The 19,338-nt window shown below is 45.1% G+C and overlaps 2 protein-coding genes across 3 annotated transcripts in view; one reads left to right on the forward strand and one right to left on the reverse strand.

Moving 5' to 3' along the window:
- Positions 1-111: 111 nt before the first annotated feature.
- Positions 112-4,505, reverse strand: LOC8051683 (calcium load-activated calcium channel). The gene is made up of 7 exons (XM_002433466.5): positions 4,390-4,505; positions 4,125-4,202; positions 3,800-3,859; positions 3,645-3,691; positions 3,507-3,574; positions 1,835-1,979; positions 112-261 (listed from the first exon to the last, which is right to left on the reverse strand). The coding sequence occupies exons 1-7, from the start codon at positions 4,448-4,450 to the stop codon at positions 169-171; spliced, it is 552 nt and encodes a 183-aa protein (XP_002433511.1). The 5' UTR covers positions 4,451-4,505; the 3' UTR covers positions 112-168.
- A 210-nt stretch (positions 4,506-4,715) lies between these two features.
- The window catches only part of LOC8051682 (transmembrane protein 268), a 33,675-nt gene continuing 19,052 nt past the window's right edge, over positions 4,716-19,338 (forward strand). Inside the window, exons 1-3 of one of the 2 annotated variants that reach the window (XM_029986206.4) lie at positions 4,716-4,926; positions 10,525-10,721; positions 14,414-14,662. In XM_029986206.4, the coding sequence (XP_029842066.1) occupies positions 10,532-10,721; positions 14,414-14,662 (439 nt within the window). In that variant the 5' untranslated portion in view covers positions 4,716-4,926; positions 10,525-10,531. Of the gene's footprint in view, positions 4,927-10,513; positions 10,722-14,413; positions 14,663-19,338 lie in introns of both variants that reach the window. The other variant, XM_029986207.4, reaches the window with a different exon arrangement.

Below are 19,338 nucleotides of genomic sequence, written 5' to 3' on the forward strand. Positions count from 1 at the left end.
GCAATCATAAGACAATAAAAAAGATGCCATTAGAATTGGTGGGAGCTTGCATAGATTGTGTGCCATATGGCTGTATTGAGATGACGATGGTAAGCAGCAAATAAACTGCAATCAAACTTTGAAAAAATGGAGCTTTATTCTTCGGTGTTACAGACCATGATTCTCGCACTACTTGAGCGGTTGTGGACCGGGTGAAAACAGGGTACCGCTCTGCTTGTTGGCTGTTCGTGATGGTGCGAAGCCAAGGAGCTTCTGCGTGTTCTGTAAATGGATTTAGAAAAAACCGGGAGCAATAAACTTTTTCAGAAATTTTGCGCCATCTAGACGGAACCTCGAATGCACTACTTTGGGGGGAAAACGTGGGATGGTTTTTCTATTGTATGTGAGTGAAAAGGTGCTCTGGATAGTGTGGCTGGCCTACCAGTGCTGTCGCAATAAAACCTTCCAATGCTGGTTGCATGCACATGCTCCTAACTCTGCTCAAATGCTGCAACGACGATGTCAGGCCCACAAAAAATGTCGTCAACATGAGGATACTTTAGCATGAGTTGATTCTGGTGAACTCTGGTGCATGGTATTCTTTTTCACGATATCCCTGTTTGCTTCGCGAGGGATCCGGCTGTGTGCAAGGAATTGGTGATTGATTGCCAAACTCAACAAAGGCAAGCACTTCCGCTATGAAAGGCACAAAGTTACGGGCACATGATACACGAGCTTTGAAAACAATTGCCGCATGTTGCATAACTCGGAATAATCATGCAAACACCGAACTGAGAATTGAATTAACCCACGAAGATAAGTCGCCATTTTAACCGACAAGAGCTCCAGGTAGCTTTCACTAATGAATCTGTGGTCACACCACCGTTTACAGACGCTCATCTTCGGGGCAGCATAGTGCTGTCCATTAATAATTAGTAATAGTCCATCACAGCCAAGCTCCTACTTGGTGGAGGACCATCTGCAGCACTGTTGCCGGTATTCGCTATGGAGGCGGCCAACATAAGTCATGGCAGTGCACCCCATAAGCAGTGTTGCCTGTGTCTCAGGGTTGCCAGCACCGATTTCGGAAAGGGTTTATTATCTTGGCTCGTACGAAAGGTGGCCATGCGAGGTTGTCTTATTGCATACACAATTCTATTTTTAACCACTTGCACCTCGTAAAAACCCATAATGGGTGATATTGATTGCAATCTTGTAGAGCGGAGTGCTTTAAAATGGCTCAGTGAGGCATCCCCTGCAGATGTCTTTAGCACTTCCAGTGCTCTTTCGATTTGTATTTCTGCTTCACACCACTATTTATATCCAGCCTATTACAAAATATACAACAGAGAAACACATAAGATGTGGATTCCTCAATGCACTCTTCACTTGCAGTTGAGAAAAAAGCAAAATGTCTATCTTTAGTCAGAAAACCTTCCCCTTTCAGCCCTTGTCGCAGTTTGCCTCCTGCACTGCACTTGTGGGATACAGCTGTCGGAAAATTGTCAATCAAGGAAAATTTTCGAAAGATTGGCTAATTCTAGTACTTAAGCACCTAATAGTAGAATCTTAGCATGAACAAGTGTGAATTTCATTAGATTAATGGGGCCATTTTCGATAAAAGGTACCATTTCAGCTCCATGTACTCGAGCGCTCCGGCATCTGGTATGGACCGCTAGCGTTATACATTTGGGAAGAGAACGAGTGTTCAGCAATGCATAGTTTCTCCTTGTGATGAAAAAAGTTCTGTACATTTTTTGGGGGACCCCCTGTACGTTCAGGTAGGTTTACAGTGAATAGATATTTATGTCTAGTGTTGACTTCCTTAGAATGGCTGTAAACGCAGACTGCTCACCTGTCTGATGGACATGGTACAGAGGATGTAGAGGAAGATGAAGGAACAGTCCGTATAATCTTCGCCCGTGAGGTTACGATGCGAGAGCCCCTGGACCCAGGAGATTGGCACAAACGGAAGCTTGGCCACAACCCTGCCATCGAAGCTGCACAAAGGATGAAGCAGCATTAGTGCCATCTTGAGTGCTTCACCAGCAGCTCGGAAAACATTAAGAGGGCTATGGCACCTTGTGGGGTGCTATCGACTAGTGTCACGGGATACTTTCTTGGTTCTGAAAATCACGATGCGCTGCTGCATCAATTGCAGCGACTACTCGGTGGTCAAGTCATGCAAATCCACTTTACCAATAAAAACTGTGTGTGGCTAATCTTCTGGGACTCGGTATGGAAGCCATTGAATGGTTGCAGTTCATAATATGCTCATTTTCGATTGGCCGTTCTTCTGTCAGTTCTATCCAAAGCATTAGAAGCACAATGAATTGAGCTAGCGACTTCAAAATGTGAGTTATGGTCTTTTAATTGTGCGCACACACACTGGAGTACAACCCTAGCATTTTAGAATGTGTAAATAAATGCTCAGAATGTGCAGTGTTTTAGGTGTGAATGAGTTGGTGCCCGATTATCTACCTAGACATTGTAGCAGCGGCGTAGCCAGGGGCGGGGCCAAAACTTCAGCCCCGCCTTGCTAGCCCCCCCTTCACACACACAAAAAAAAAAAAAAAAAAAGGCATGGCTATACCACTGCATTCCAGTACACATTAATATGTCAAATGCACCAGGTGTGCCTGTGAGTGTTGATAGCTAAAGCTTAACTTTAATATCAAAACTGAAATCATAAAAAAGGTTTCATGACATCCTAGAACAACAACAAAAAAGATTAATTCTGCTTCACTGTGATAGAGTGGCTAATTTTTGGAGTAATTGTATAGGCTCTGCTCTCTGCTTGCAGAGCCAGAGTATCGCATTCCTTTTCCTAGCGCCGCCAACTCCGTATTGGCGGAAAAACGGCTACGTCCGCCGAACTGGATCCAACCTTCATGAGAGAAAATGACCTAGCAGGCGCTGAGTTTCGGGCAAAGCATATTTCTCGCTTTGTGTTTGCGAAAGGTACATCCTGCACTAAAACCGAACGAACTTGAAGGTTCCTTGACCATTAAACATTATCTGTAGCCACCGAGTACAGTATTATCGCATTGTTTTATAACGCGGGCGATGTTTTAAAACATGTTTCCAAAGTCTTCGAAGCAGACGTCATGGAGGACGATCGTGTTGCTCGCGAAGTGGCATGCGACCGGCACATCCGGGCACTTCGGACCAGACAACAACGTGTAGCTATGGCTTTCAAAGGGGCAACGTTTTCATGAGTACTATGTTCTACCGATGGCACAGAGAATAGAACACAACGAGACGATGGCGCACACGTGGCATGTCACTGCACTATATTTTCTCTGCTCCGCACACTGCAGCACGCCGCCTCACAGCCACGCCATTCGCACCTCCGGATCTCCTGCAGAAGCGACGGTCGCTTCCTGCAGTCCTGCCTTGGATCTAACATGGCCGCCCCAGGAGCACCATTGCGATACTCTGCTCCGCAAGCAGAGCACATGCAGTTACTCCAACTAACTTCTGTAGTATGCTTCGTTTAAGAAAAAGAAGCAACTTTTCAAGCTTACATGGAGTTGAACATGCTCAGGAGGGCAGTGAAAGCGAAGCCTATAGCAAACATAGACTTCATCTTGACCTGAAACAAAACACAGAATATTATTTGAAAAGTAAGGACTTGTTTTGCTTTAAGAGAGAGTGCAGTTTACCAAAGATAGATCCCTGTTGTTGTTTTTCAGCTTCTCCTCTTCACGCTCTGAAACATATTTGGCAAGTCAATCACAATGCTGTCGCTCAGATAGGTGTCTCAGGATAGCGTCTCAAGAGCGATCAATGACACGTTCTGTCCAGTCAGCTGACGTACCAATTTTTTTCTTCTGTTGCCGATCAACGGAATCTCCATGAGCCTCCTTTTTCTTTTCAACTGCAAAAACAAAAGGGGGATTAGTTCGAATGCTGCAAACATAAACCTCTATTGATGCTAAATTTTATGCCATTGTTTACATTGACATGATTGAACTCCTCCTATTCAGGACGTGAGGTAACTTCAAGTGCAAGATATGAAGTTACTTTGCATCCAAGTGTCACCCATTCCAGGATGACACTTCAAGTGCGAGCCTCGAAGTTTTAATTTAGGGCGAGACCGGTGGGGCGAAGCACGCATCGTGAATGTGTAGAGGAATACGTACGTCTTTTGCTCTGCTTTTCGACCTCCGCCTTCAGTTTCTGGTATTTTTCTGTCCTGTAGACCATGAGCCATGTTAAACCTGCAAAGCAAACCGTACAATCAGGAGCGAGAACCAATGGTTGCTCACAGGAGCAAGTGTTTCATGTCTGCCCAACGTTGGCACCGTCGTCTCCGTCGTTCAGCCAGCATGCGTAGCGCTTTTGTACGGCTTATTTGTAAAACACCACCAAATGGAGACAGCACAGAGCACGAAATATCGCACGAACCTTCGCTCAATAGAGCAGTAAATATGGAAATTATGAGAATTAATAGCGTGTCAGCCCACATCCCAGGTCCTCTAAAACTTGCAGTAGCTTGGACCGATTGGAGCTAGGAAAAGAAATTACAGAATACACAACGTTACCAGGCTGCTTTCGGTCTTTAGCGGAGCTGTAACCCCAAACCCGCTACGTTACACAAAATAATATTTATAAATAAATAAAATATAAATAAACACAATTTAATGAAATTTTATTGACTTGAAATGTTTTTTTAAACTGTTAAGCGCCTAAATGACGTATTTTCTTGTTTGGTGGAGGTGGGTGACTCTGGTGGGTGACGGCGTGTTGCTCGGCCTAGCCTAGCTCGGCCGTCCGGCTTCTGGAAGATCCAGTGGGAGGATTCGTGCATCTTGTTGGAATTTTAGGACCGTGAATCTTCGGGAGTTTTATGGTTTTATGGAGTTTGGAGCTTTCGGGCGTTGTTGAGCGGTGTCCGTGCCTGTAACCTTTCAAAAATGGACTCTACTTCGTGCGCATAACAAGGTAAGGCAGTATAATTTCTCAGGCCAATTGTCTGAGGCCTTATTCTCACCCCCAAAAGTTTTACAATTTGTGTTTGGACCCTTCAGACGACGTGAACAGAAGGAAGACCCGTGGTGCATTCAACATACTGTTATCAAAAGTGTCTTGCTCTTTTTTTCTTTTATTTTCATGTTACGAGAGCAACAATGTTATTGTGTGAGATGCTGCGAGATCGCAAATGCCCGATAAACAACGCCTAGCGTCACGCCTCAGAGTCATAGGGTCGAGCAACAAAATCTTTGACCAGATCATTAATGTGATTCACCTGTGGGATATTCATGTAGCACGGCATATGAGGAACAAGCTACGTGAACTTTAATGCGAGTTCGAAACGCGGTATTGCGTCCCTGAAAAGCACGACGATACGCGAAACAAAAAAAAAAACTTGTTTGCTGTGGTCCACATCCACGTTGTGGAGCTGCGTTCTTGTTTGATGCCAGAGATAAGGCAAGTTTTGTCCCCCCCCCCCCCCCCCCCCCCCCCCCCTTTTTTTTTTGTCGTCGTTTTTGGAATCTCGTTGATCCGGTCGAACTTTACTCGTGATAGCACCATTCTGCACACCCGTCCGCGCTGTAGACTAAAAGAAGACTTGTGGCAGGAAATGGTTTCCTCGATGGACGGACCAAAAACAACTTGCCCCTAATGCTTTGAAGGTGGCGTGTCGGCTGTATGGTTTCTCCCGCGCTAGCATATGCGCTTTGGGATTTGTCTCCTTTTTTTTTTTTTTTTTGTGCCTGGATGTTATATCATCATATTAATCGTAGGAGGTACCATTTGTGTCATCGAGGTCGCTGTCATCCCCCCGACCTTCCAGCGTTTACTTTGGCTACTCTTTTCGGGCCGACAATACCACGTTTTGGGCGTCGCGGAATGCCGGAAAACACCGGTTTGAAACATAGTATGCGTTCGTCTTCAGTTTTTCGACTGACGAATGGGCATATTTCTGATGACACATTATGTCGACCATGAAAACTGTTTTCTCAAGTGTATGTTACAAGAGTACTATTTCAAATGGTATTTTTATTAGCCTCAAAAGCAACCACATTGGAACAACCACAATAGCAGAAAGTAGAATATAACACAATAGCAGAATAATAGCCTTAAAACAAAACAATAAGATATCAATACATACATTGCTTGCTACGTCATATGGCACCGTACCAGCCGCCATTGCTCCATACCATGCTCTTGTTCCCGTATCTTCTGCAGCATACATTTCATACCATCGAATTTGTTCTTCTTGGCAATCCTTACAAATTCGATTGTGATAAATGTATGCTGCAGAAAGTATGGTCACAGGAGCATGGTACTGAGCAATGGCGGCTGCTGTGACGTCAATGCAAGCCATGTATTGCAAGGCCATCTAATTTGATAAAATGGTGAAGTATGTTACATGGAAAGTGAAAAATGATAATGGAAATATGTAGAGCAGAATGGTAAATTATCATTAACTTTGAAAATCATGAAGCGGTGTCTAGGAAAGTATCTACAGCTTTGCACAAAAAACAATAATGTTTGTCACCATAGCATCAATCGTTGCTGTTTAGCCATATGATGACAAACCATCACAAGAGCTCCCTAAAAGCATTCATTCTGTCATATGTCTATGATGTCCTGTTTTTCTTTATACCTGTGTCGAGGCCAGTTCTGAATCATAAGCTTTGAACTTAAAGGCACTAAGTGCGTTTTGAGATCCTCGTTTTGTGATCCTAACTCAATCTATGAACCCTAAGCATCCTAAAAACCCGAAATTATATTCATGCACGGCCAATTTACATATTAAAAAAGTGATAAAGTTCCTGAAATTTACTGCTGGTGCAGAATGACAGATGGTGCTACCGAACCTTGCTGAATATGGTCGAACGATGGACTGCGTTTGTCAGCCACTCACGAGCGATGGGTTCCTGTGTGGACGAGCGGCCGACCAATCCCAGGGCATTGATATTCTGCTTAAAAGAGTCACTGCAACGTATTCCACAACGATAGACAAAGATGGCAGTTCATAAAAGGCACTTACTGGAATGGTTCATAACTAGCACACACTAGTTTTATCAGCCTTAAATTTCATAATGCCTGACATTCCTCTCCATCTTGCTTCCCGTTTGACAATTCTGTTATGAGAAACAATCCTTTGATATGTGTTCTGCTGCCCTCAGAATGGATTTCCTTGATCAGCTAACATCTATGCCTGCATTACAGTGGCATAGCCTGTCTGGATTAGAATGTGTAAATGAATGCACATAGTTATGTAATAAAAAAAAAGTATGGAAAAATATTTTATATTTTTGTCCAGATTCACATGTTGTTGACAGAGCTCTAAAGTTGCCTTTAAAACCTAATTAAGTTACTGTAGTATTCACTGTTGGTAAAGTACATCTGAAAAGTACTTCAAAGTAAAGTACAAATTAAATTAGAGGTTATGTAGTTCAAGTAAAGTATAAAAAAAAACAATGTACTTTCGAAGTAAAGTACAAATACTTTTTAATACAATCTTTAATGATGTCCTTTCATCCCCTATACAATATTTTTTTAAACTGGTATGCATTGCTTTAGGGGTAATCGGAGGAGCATCGGTTATTTTCTTAAATGGCGGCGCATATTGGATAAAGTCAAGTGGCCACAGAGTAGTTATTTCTGGAAATGGCACTGAATTCTGGAGTCCCTTTTGCACCCAAGGCGGTTAAACATACTAGGAGAGAGCATGGCGTCAGCCCCGTAGCTTCCGCAAGCAACCCTCTCATGGAGGAGTGTCCTCTCCTAATATCTTTAACCCCCTCTCTTATGCTGACAGAGTTCGAAAGGCCACGGGAAAGCTGCCCCCTGTACAAACAGAGCAATACGGCGTCTGCTCTCATTTCTGGTGACAGTAGAATATCCCTCCAAGTGTTTCTTCAGAGTTGACAAAGCATCATTTTGCGACACAAATTTAGCAAGACCAAATTTTGGGAATGTACATGAAAGTCGGGAGCTGTACTTACCTCGGAAGGTACCAGAAAAAAATACTTTTAATAAAGTACAAGTACATGCCCCAAGAATGTACTTCACATAAATTACAAGTTTTCTAAACCTGAAATAGTACTTTAAGTACAATGTACTTAAAGTGCTCCCTAACATTGGTTGCATTTACTTGAGTTGAAATGTGACTAAGTTGCAAAAAGTCACTCATGCAATTGTAAAAGCCAAGGTCAAGCACTCAGAATTGTCATGAACGTTGCTGTTCCACATGCACACACTACTTGCTCATTATAAGTGTAGGTGGTGTGAACAGCATGCATTTGGTAGCCAATATTTTTTTTTTTTTTTTTAGAAAGTTCAAGAAATTACGTGACTTTTTTTCTCTTATTCACTCAAAGCTGATGTCATCTTTGCCAATTTCATGTCCACAACAAGGCATGTAGTGCAACTTGTTTGCTAGGTAGGTGTGGAGCAATATAAAATGTTTGCCACAGATCTCATCAGCCGACGCAGCTTTGTTTCACTTGCAACGCAGTAATTAAGTGTGAGACATCTGCCTGTGGCTCCCTTGTTTATTGACAGATGGGGCTTAAAGGGCAACTCCACTCAAAAAGTCGACCCTATAGAAATGGCTGATATCGCTTTAGGAGGTGAAAATACGGTCATACCCAAAATATCACGTCAAACCGACGCCGCATTCCCGATTAAAACCAATAATAAAAATGTTCTACTGGCTGGGTTAGTGGCCCGACAGCGGGTGAGCAACGCTGGCATTGGGTGAGCTATTGAAGCAACACTGGGCAAGGACGTAGGTTCGTTGTATGCTCTCGTACGGTCGCCACGGACGCTTTGTTTCCCTTGGCAGTCTGCGATACTGCCGACATAAGAGGGGCTCACCGTGTAATCCTGTATTCTATTTTTATTTGTGTCCTGGCAGTTCATTTAACTCCAGCGTAGCTTCCGTGACTGCGCGGAAGAAAGCAAAGCGGTGCTGCTTGCTCACGTGCGTGTCGTGGGTATGGAGCGACTTACCGGACTCGCGTTGGGCAATGCCGAGCACAACTTGTAGTGCTGTGGGTTGCACCAACGATCCGGTGCGCAACCCGTAGCTGCGGTTCCACCAGTTCCCAAGAGACCGGAAGAGGCACAAAGTGTGGGTCAGTGCCAATCGCCGGATAGACTTCGGAAGACGTGGACTCTGAGCTCCAACGCGAAGCTCTGCACCCAGCACTTTACGCCAGACTCTTAGACAAGGGATCTGCGGCTGTTGACTGCTGCGAGTTTCTCCCCGAAACACGCATTGTTGACGAACGATGCAATGCCATCGCTGTTCGCGTACCATCCGTTGGCTGCTCCCGCACAACGGCTGGTCGCAGCAGGTCGCAGCAGATTTAACTAGTGTGCACGTAACGGCACCTTAGCTTTAATGCGTCACGGCCCTGAGGGTATTGTAAATAAGTAAATAAATAAATAACTTGGACAGCTTGTAGATACGATCTGTCCATCCGTCTCCCATTATTTCTTTTTCTCTTTGTCCGTGAGCAAGAAACAAATACAGTTGCGCTGCGCAGGCACTGACCGCGTCATATTTATAGCAGTCAAATTCGCTTTTTGGTCGGCAAATTTATAAATACACATTAGAAGTTACTACATTTGGTGCATATTTACAAAGTGCAGCTGTAAAAAAGAAAATGTGCAACTTGCCTTCTGTTTTAAAACTGCCAAGATAGACTGCCCGAACTTGTTAACAAACATGTTAGCTATGAACGGTCACCAAACACTTTTTGTTCTAGATATTGCTCACATTTCTCCATAGTGCATCGGGTACAAGACTTGTATAATTTGCTCAGCTTTGTTTCTGTCCATTTGTCAATTTACTAATATCCTGGATTCTGTTTTTTTTTTTCCTTCGATCTGTTTGAATTGCTATGATTTTGTTGACATGTTGTATTTGCGCATCTATGTTTTTTGTTTCATTTTTATGTTGCCTCGCACTGATATTATTATTATTACTACTACTACTACTTTAGTTACACCCACTTCTGGCAAACTGCCACCATGAGGACGCATGAGAAAGAAACCTGGAGGCTTTAAAGGGATACAGGACAGAAATAGGGATTTTGCAAAATAAGGCCGCAGAAGCGTTGAACGGGGCTACGAACTTCAAAACATCACTCGTACATCAATATCTCAAACGGAGGGCCGTATTTTTTGGAAAAGAAGGGCGCGATCAAGCGAGGACTACGACGTCATGATCCTCCTGGAACTGTTGAACATGAGGGGAAGCGGCCTCGCGTCTCTTCTCCTCGCTTCGGTTTTCCAACTTGACGGGACGAAGCGAGGAGGAGAAGGAATGAGAATTGTAATGTCGCATGTCTCGTCAGCCTTGTCGACCGTGTTCAATCGCGCATTTTTTTTTCCAAAAATACGGCCATCCGTTAGAGATATTAATGTATGAGTGGTGTTTTTGGATTTTGCAGCATCCGGCCTATCGCTCCAGTCTTGTTTCGTGAGCTCCAAATTTCGGTTCACTATCCCTTTAAGAGTTGCATCACGCTCTCCGTGAAGCGGGGCCCCTGTCACCTCACGCCAGCCCCGTTGCAGAGGAGCCATGTCGGAAGACCTGGAGTCCGGGCCGGAGCCCAAGCTGTCGCGGGAGCCCTCCCCGCAGGCCGAGGCCCAAAAGAGCTCCTGGGTCAAGTTCGACGAGGACGGCTCTGCGGCAGCCACCCTGGAGCCCTCGCAGTCTGTGCAGATGGAGCCCCCTTCCCCGGCCAAACTGGAGGCCCCCCTCAGAAAAGGTGGGGCCCCTGCCTCTACGACAAATGAATGTACGGCATTGGCTACACCCTCTGTATCGGGCGGTAGCTTGTGCCACCTAGCCTATTTTCTGTTTCACCTTACGATGAACCGCAGCAGATGCCGCGAGCCATCCCAGCCGATCCAGCACTGCGAGCGTAACGTGTGACGGCATGTCCTGCACATCGCCACACGCCATTCGAAGGTCGTGCGACGCTTGTAGGGTAATGGATCGGCTTCTTCGGTTCGTAGCGTCACCTATAGTCCATTATGCGATGAAGCGAAGTATAGAAGGCATTTACATCGCACCCCCCCCCCCCCCGTCCCTTTAAATTTCGCTCTAAATTCCTTCCTTTGTTAAATCGTCTTACCCACCAATTTTGTGTATTATCCCGCTTCTCTAGACTTTTTCCACCAATTTTCTAACCTTCTCTCTATAATTTTAATCCTCTCTTTTTCGGTCCTTTCATCCTCACCAGCAGAATCTGACACCGCTCCGGAATTTTCTACACAGCTTACACAGGCCTATACATCTTTTTCGCTTAGCCTTGCAGCCAGCCACGTTGTCCCCCTATCCGGTATGCGTTCCGAACAAAAAGCAAGAGATTACAAATCCGAACAAGTAAAAAAGTGTAGAAGGGTCATAACAAGAACGACTAACGGTTGCCATTAAAATGTTCACATGTTCTACTGTCGAGGCAAGAAGAAAGCGATGGGGGTTTTCACGCATACCGGAAGTTCCAGAGTTGAAGATGGCGGCTCCCATGTAAAAAAGGTGTATAGTATTCGCAACTCCAGCGCGCCGCTCGCCCTCCCGCGAACGAACGGAGAACCAGAGGAGCGGGGACGGCAGCTGCGGCGGTGGCGCAGAAACGGTGGCAGGGACTGCGGGCCTTCATGCGTGAAACCGTTTTAACGAAAAGTGAGCGCGTTAAAAAAGGAATTCCTGTGCTCCGCCTTGCAACAGCCTTGCACGAAGAACCGGGATGTCTAATTTCATCAGGGACTTTTCGTGTATCGCATACGCTGCGGATTTCTGGTCTTGTGCATGGCCGCCAGCTCGATCTGTGCTCAACGTGACGGAAGACGCTACCGCTAATAATGAAGAACTCTATACACCAACTCATGTTTACAAACAAACCGGAGCGCCCCTAGCGGACGCCACCGGCGCCGCGCATGCGCGAGGGGGGTGTGGGCAAAAAGCTCGCCGTCGCCCATAGACAAACCATTGAAACGCGATGTTATCGGCGTCGGTGTGAGTCCCCCTGCTCTTTTTCGCGTTCGAATTGTTGATTTTACGTCTTCCTGGCGATGTCCGACTACTTGAGCGGCATCAGCGAAATTACCGAGGCTCGTTACACCGCGAAACTTCGTGCGAATAATGTGACATGTGGCGATTCATTCCGCGTGGACGCCGCAGTATGAACGCTAAAACCTGATTCGCATGATGAGATTTCGCTCGCAATTTTCAGTCGCGACGCCGCTCGGGCTGCAAAAGCGTGAACCGTAGCTGAGATGATCGACGTCAATACTGAAAATCGCAAGCAGAATCGGACCAAGTCAATTAGGCATAGCAAGTCAGTGACAGTCACTGGTAACAATGATCAACATCTTTTATTTACTGTTTACATCGAGCCTGCTTACCAACCTTCAAACGTAAGTCTTTTGAGGCCTGCACTTACTTCCTATCGCAAGTACCGGGCCAACATATACGGGCCGGCGTCTTCTAAGAGAGCAGACGACAAGCAGAAACGTTTGAGAGAGCAGACGACAGCTCGAACGATCAGGCGGCCGTTTGAACTTGAAGACGCACTGAACGTAGTCCGCAGGTGGTCCGCACAACTTGATGGTTCTCTGGCGTTCATGTTGCAACAAAACAAATAAATCTGATGACCACAAGTATCCGTAATTCAACCCAAAGTGCTTCCCGCCCAAGCAATCGTTGTCCGAAGGCGTCTGCTTTTTCCTTTTTACGGCACATATCCAGATTCTCGGACGAATCGAGCACCTGAAAACTGACCTTCAAATCTTTCTCGACACTTTTGATACGGCCCCAGTTGCGGCGTTTTGACGAGAAGGCAGGTTTTTGTCTGGTTCCTTTCAAAACAACGCAGGAATACACGTCTGGCATGGGGACTTCTGCCCACAGCCCCAGACCGGAAGTGCGACCGACGTGCCACCACCGCACCGTGACGTCACAGAGATGAGTTGGTGTATAGTACGGTCTACGGAAAGTCTATTCTTTGCCATAAGTAGGATAAAACTCGTCGCGCAACGGAATGTGTCGACCAATACAAATCGAGAATGGGTTCGCGTTTTAAGGCCGTTACAAGGAACATGACCATTTATTCCAAGCACTTTAATAATACAGAATACCCGTACTTGCTTTCAGGTAATTACAAAGCAAATAAAAAAAAATGCTCGAAACATTTCAAGCGTGTCTGGGTTAGCCAGCCGTTCGTGACGAGAGCTTAGAACGCGCAGTTTTGGCCAGAGGGACCGCAATGTTTTCAAATAACACGGTACAAAAATGTACAGTATTTTAAATTATTTTTTTTTTGTTAGAGCAATAAATGAAACCCCTAAACACGCCGATTATATTAATAGGCAGCTTTTGCATAGCGTACGACACCCCTAAACTTCAGTTGGACGTACAGCGCACTGACGTTCAACTGGCGCCGCCAACTTTCACGAGCGGCTTGATAACCGAGTTGTGCAACTTATTAAAATAGCTTAAATAAGTGTAAATGACTGTTAAAAAAATGTAGTCGGTTTTTTTTAATTTTACTGCAAAACCTCTGCGTTTTTGTTTTTCGGTACTCTTTGATGCGTACTTTAGCTGTTTAAATCAAGCCTCTCGTAAAAGTTGGGGCCGTCAGTTTGACGTCAGTGGGCTGCACGGCGAACTGAAGTTTTGGAGTGTCGTATATGTGACAAGAGGTGTAAAAAGTACAACATTTTTTTTTTTAGAGTGAAAAGCACGGCAACGCTCCTGGCACGCACTGAAAATTGTGCTTCAAAGGCGCAGCGCGAGCTTCCGGTTGTAATGCTACACTGAACGGTAGCCTGCGATAACAAACTTTCTATCCATAAGCATAGAGCAGCTTGATTACGTGTTGCAATACACTAAAACCGAGACAATGAGGAGCGAGTTGTGAGGCTGTAACGCGAAGACACCAATACTGTGTATTGCTGATCCTCCGAAGCTTGACGGTCACCGTTCGCGACTCTCTTTTTAGAGCACTAATGGCCAGGCAAAGCGCAAGCATATCTTCATCACCCTCAAAAATATTCTGCCACAAACAGTAACGTGACCGGTGTCTAAAACGCGCACGCTCACCACAAAGCTGCGCAATTTGAGGTTTCTGCAACTTCTAAATAGCAGCCTGCTCGTGTTCCTAACGTGCATCAGCATCTCCGTCACCTGTAATATGATCCCTCCCCAACCACTTAGCATTTGTAGACAAATAAATCATTTTAAGAGCGCTGAACAGCGTCAGCGAGCAGGTACACGGGATATCCTGGAGAATCTACTCCCGTCTCTTCCGCCATCTTGGAACTACCGCCCCGCCACCTATAGGGCGTTGGAGTTGCGAATACTTCCCACCCCCTGCCAGAGCCCCTCCCAGAAATTTGCTACACTCCTGCTAAATTGTCAATCCTGGATTAACCTCTGCCTGTGGGCCCTGTGCAGTGCCTTCCCCGGAACCCCGTCCGGACCTGGGCCCCCTGCCTCCCCCGCGGCCCCCCCTGGTGGGCAGCCCGTCGGCCCCCGCCGGCGCGGTCTGCCCCCCCGCCCCAGCCAGGCTCAAGCCCCGGGCGTCGGCCCAGCCCGGGGACAACAACAACCACGTAGCTTTGCCCTCGGCACGCAGGGTGGAGCCCCTGGCCGTGCCACTCAGCGAGCGCCTCGCAACCAGGACCACCTCCTCGTCAGGATTCAGTGCGTACCCCCCCCCCCCCAACCACCACCTCTGTCTCTGGCTTCTCTGAGGAACATAGTGAACAACGATACACAAAAGGCTGGACAAATAGAAGGAATATACACGATAAACAGGTGTCGAAGCCCAGAAAATTAGCCGGCTTTGTTATCTATTTGTCGTGGCTGTTCCTTTCCTTTGTTCGGCCTTTTGAGCACTGTTTCTTAGTATGCCTAACACTGAACAACTTGCCCAGCTTACCACCTTTCCTTCTACTTTAAAGGGGCACTGACACCCCAAAGGTCTTATTTTTTGTTGTTGTCTAAAACAATGCAAGTTGTAGTCATAGACATTAAAAAAAAATACCACAACGCGAAAAAAAAATTCCCCCACGCACATGTGCCCTTTTTATTTTTGGCGTTTTTCTCTCCCGCTTTTCACCTTCTCGCTTCTTTTTATTTGTTATGTAATCAATTATGTTTTTGTTTTTTTTTTCTTAAATATGAGAGTATGTTTATGCAGCCCAGAACTTATTCTGCTTCAGCGGGCGTAAGAAATTGGGAACAGCGCGTAAAAAAGACAAGGACAACGAGGGTAGAGCACAGGACGAGTGCTAACTATCAACTGAAGTTTTAATTAAAACGGCTCAAACAAGAAAGCACCACAAAGCCAACCGACGCCGTAACAACCAATGGCACATCGCTCACCAGGCATCTACAAAATCTATCTCTTTTTTCTGTAGATAAACTGAAGGCTGGCTGACGCAGTGCCTTGAGCCAGCTTTTTCTATTGCATGCGCCTCCAGCACCTCTCTTTGCACTTTTGTACGCCCCCTGCCAATGATTATGATATCTTCGAAGACGGGATGACACAGGCGGTCTCTGCAGTGTACATACAAGTGACCTCCCGTCATTGACCGCAGGAAAAGGGCATGTTCACACATTCTCTCATTGACACAGCCTACCGATTGCCCTATATAAACCCGGCCGCATGACAACGATTGTAGATTGCGTGGACAACCACGCAATCTACAACCTTGTTGACATGTTTAACCATACATGACATCTTTTTACTTCTTGCCTGATCTGCCTGGTTTACACACAGGCAAAGTTGTGCTAATTTGCAAGGTGCAGTGGAAACCATTGGCACATTGAAGCGGTTAGCCACTTTTTTAAAATTATGTGAAACCTGTGAAATATGGAATCACCTGAGGCCTTTGTTTAGGCTTTACTTTTGGGTCCTGAGAACCACTCTCGACTCTTTTCGAGAGTCAAGCAATTAGCAAAAGTAGTTATAATGTCATTTTACCTATTTGCATATATATCACAATAAAAAAATATAGACGCTCTCTTTTGAATAGGTACTTTGAAATTTCGAGTGATTCAAAAACGCCACACACGACAATCATCAAAACCTCGTCGTTCTTTCCCACTTCTTTGAGATTTTTTTTCTCAGAAACTAAACATGTCAGGACATTAAAATAATAAGAATTGTTCTTTTTGGAACATGCGCCACGAAATATAAAAATTTGAAGCAAAATAAAAAATACGACTCCACCTCATTGCCTGAATCCAAATGAAACCGCCCATATATATTTTACATTATGCCCCAGGTTAACTAAATTTTGGACATCGCAGGCTCTAGAGAATACCACTCGTCGTGGGAGGTTGACACTTTACAGGTAGGAAGGGACCAGTGCACTACACATTTAGTTCAAACAACTTTACATAAATCTGTCGGCTAACACAGAATTCGGACGTTTGAATGCTCCTGCAGACAGCTGTCACGTAATAACCTGACTGTACCAGGTTTTTTATGTGACAGCTGTGTCACAGTCGTGGACGGTCGGTGCACCCGGTGCGAATCTTGAAGGCCTCTGGAGCGAAATTACGAGATCATATCCAGACACGTTTGTCGCTACGCGAACGCCCGATTGCCTCCAGCCAAATAGCATTCAGCTTTTCATCTTTCGGGGCGGCATGGCTGCTGGAAGACTCACTGTCACGATCACTCATCTGGCAGCACTTTACAGAGCAACAATGCCGCTTTACAGGAGCTGACATCTCCAAAAAGTCGAACATTAACACACGCAAGCAAAAAAAAAAAAAAAGAAAAAAAAGCACGCTAATGAAGCAGAGGAAAGCGAAAGTAACAAACTGCGCTACAAAAGCCAAAACCCCCCGTCGCGTCCTATCACTAAGACTTGCAACAGCTGCTAAACGCACATTACTTTACTTCAGTAAGTCTCGCTCAAGCACCTGGGTCAACACGAAATACTCACCGAGACGAAACGACTAGTCGAGGTAGGCGAGACAGGCGGGAGCAGAGGCTTCGGCGGCCATGAAAAGAATAGAAAAGCTTTATATTTGTTGTGGTATGAATCCAAGCAGAAGTGCCTGTTTTGTAAACCTTTTGTAAAGAATGATGACTTGCATTACATGGGTTACTCTTTAAACAAAAAAATATACCGCTCAAAAGGAAATTGCAACATACCTATCACAAAGGTTTAACAATCAAGGTCTAAGCTGTCAAGCAATCTTTTAGCCAATGAGAAGAGTTGCTGTCGCATGTCACTCCGTGACGTATAGCAGACGTATATACGTACAGCATATAAATGTTGCTGTAAAATGTGTTTTTTTTTCGCAGAAAAATTGTTTTGTGACATGCTTTCCCAATTAGGCTGTTTAAAAAAAACTTTTTTTTCTTTGCAGTTACCCTTTAAGTGTCCTCTTGGCGTCGTTCTTGACGTCGTCCTAGACATCGTTCTTGAGGTCGTCCTAGACGTCGTCCGAGAAGTCGTTCTTGTTGTTGTCCTCTAAATGTCATCCTTGACGTCGTCCTAGACGCCGTTCTTGACGTCGTCCTTGAGATCGTCCGAGAGATTGTCCTTGGCATCATCTTAGACGCAGTCCTTGACGTCGTCCTCGACATCGTCATTGAGATCGTCCTAGATGCCGTACTTGGCGTCAATCTCTAGGATGTCATCCTATACGTTTTCGTAAACTTCAATATGTGTAGAAACGTTACTTGAAAACACTTCTCCCGCGGGACTATAATGCTTTCGCCTCCCACACGTAAGCCGTCTTGACTGTCCTCCTGTCATTTTATGACTACAACTACCGTAAAATACCGGGCGAGCGCCCACTCAAACTTTGGAGATAATCGCGAAAAAATGGGGGATGGGCGCTTGTCCGGTCATGAATTTTACACATAAATGTACCATGCATATTTTCTCAGATCTTACAAATTTGGTAATAGGCGCTTAATGTGGAAACTCAAAAGTCGTCATTTACAAAATCTCTCCACTTGTTGACTAACTCGTGTTACTCCCTTTCTACACAAAGTAATTCATGATCACTTGAGTGCTGACCTGCTAAACTCTATACAGTTGCATGCTCCTGCTTGCTTTTGTAGGCACCACTATCTATGTTTTCTTTCCCTTCAAGGAAGAATAGTACCATTATGACTATACTATTCATAAGTATATGAATAGTATCTTAAATTTTCTATCTTGTGCTACAACATCAAAACTGTTAAGTTGTTCTGGGGCACAAAGAAAAAAAAAAGAGAATGGTGTAATGTAATTTGTTTCTATACAAAACCCTGCCCTAGGTGCCACCTGAACTAAGAGCATCACTTGCCCCAGGCACTGAAAGACTAAGGGTCATCCTGCCCAATGCACCACCCGAACTGAAAGCACCACCCACCCTGTAAAGCTATTGCATCTTAATGTGTTTGGCAGAATGACCAAGCATGTAGCCAGTTTTTAATATTGTTACTACTGTGGGCCATGGGACCTCCAGCACGCTTAACTAATGCAGTATGAAAAGCATCAACCACTAACGTTTGTGGAATTCTGTGGTTGTCAGGGCAATTTAGATATAAGGTTTCACCGTTTCCATTCAACGACATCATTTTAAATTACCAGATTTGTTCGCTACATCGAGATCTGGTTATGCTTTCTTTAGCCTTCAGTGGTCCTTCATTGAAGAGCTGCCTTTTTACATTGACAGATGAAATAGTTGGCAGTATACTCTGTTTTACAGTGTTTTGTCACTGTCACGTGACCTTTGGGATGGGAGCAGCGAATCGTGATGTGCATTGTGACGCGATTCATTCACAGCGCTGGATAAGGTGACCACCTTCCTGCTGGCAAAATGCGGGACACCCTGAACGGGGGGGGGGGTTACGATTGAAAAAAAATGTATTAAGGAAATTATTCATCAAGACGCACACCCCGGAATCCTGACCTGTCCGAAAGCATATTATATACCTGAAAAGTGTGATGTGGCATTTAGGCTAAAATAATTTTCATGCACAGTGATGTATTTTTGTTCAGTTATAATGTTAAATATTAGGGTTGTGCGAATATTAGGAATTTCGAATAGTAGTTCCGAATTATACACTATTCGATATTCGCTTCGAAAAGAACTGCACTATTCGCGTTTTTCGAAGTGATGATTACTGCGGGTTAGCCCCGTTGAGTGCGCTTCTTATCAAGCACCGGTGCGCTGCGGAGAAGCCAAGCCCGTGATAGTGAGCTCCCGGCTGTTGCTTCTCTGCATTACATCGGTGCTCGGTAAGAAGCGCACTTAATGGGGTCCCCCGCCGCGATAAACAATATCGTAATTGCATGCTTGGAAGAAAAACATACATTCAAAGCGGGATGGTGCACCCGTGCCGACTGTATTTGAAAATT

The sequence above is a fragment of the Ixodes scapularis genome, unplaced genomic scaffold (genome assembly GCF_016920785.2).
Source record: "Ixodes scapularis isolate PalLabHiFi unplaced genomic scaffold, ASM1692078v2 PGA_scaffold3__209_contigs__length_174095766, whole genome shotgun sequence".
Classification (NCBI taxonomy): domain Eukaryota; kingdom Metazoa; phylum Arthropoda; class Arachnida; order Ixodida; family Ixodidae; genus Ixodes; species Ixodes scapularis.

Coding starts and splice junctions, on each gene's coding strand:
- LOC8051683 (XM_002433466.5), bottom strand. CDS start 4,450: ATGTGGGCTGACACGCTATTAATTCTCATAATTTCCATATTTACTGCT. Junction 3,692..3,799: donor GCAACAGAAGAAAAAAATTG/GTACGTCAGCTG, acceptor AATATGTTTCAG/AGCGTGAAGAGGAGAAGCTG. Junction 262..1,834: donor GTACCATGTCCATCAGACAG/GTGAGCAGTCTG, acceptor ATCCATTTACAG/AACACGCAGAAGCTCCTTGG.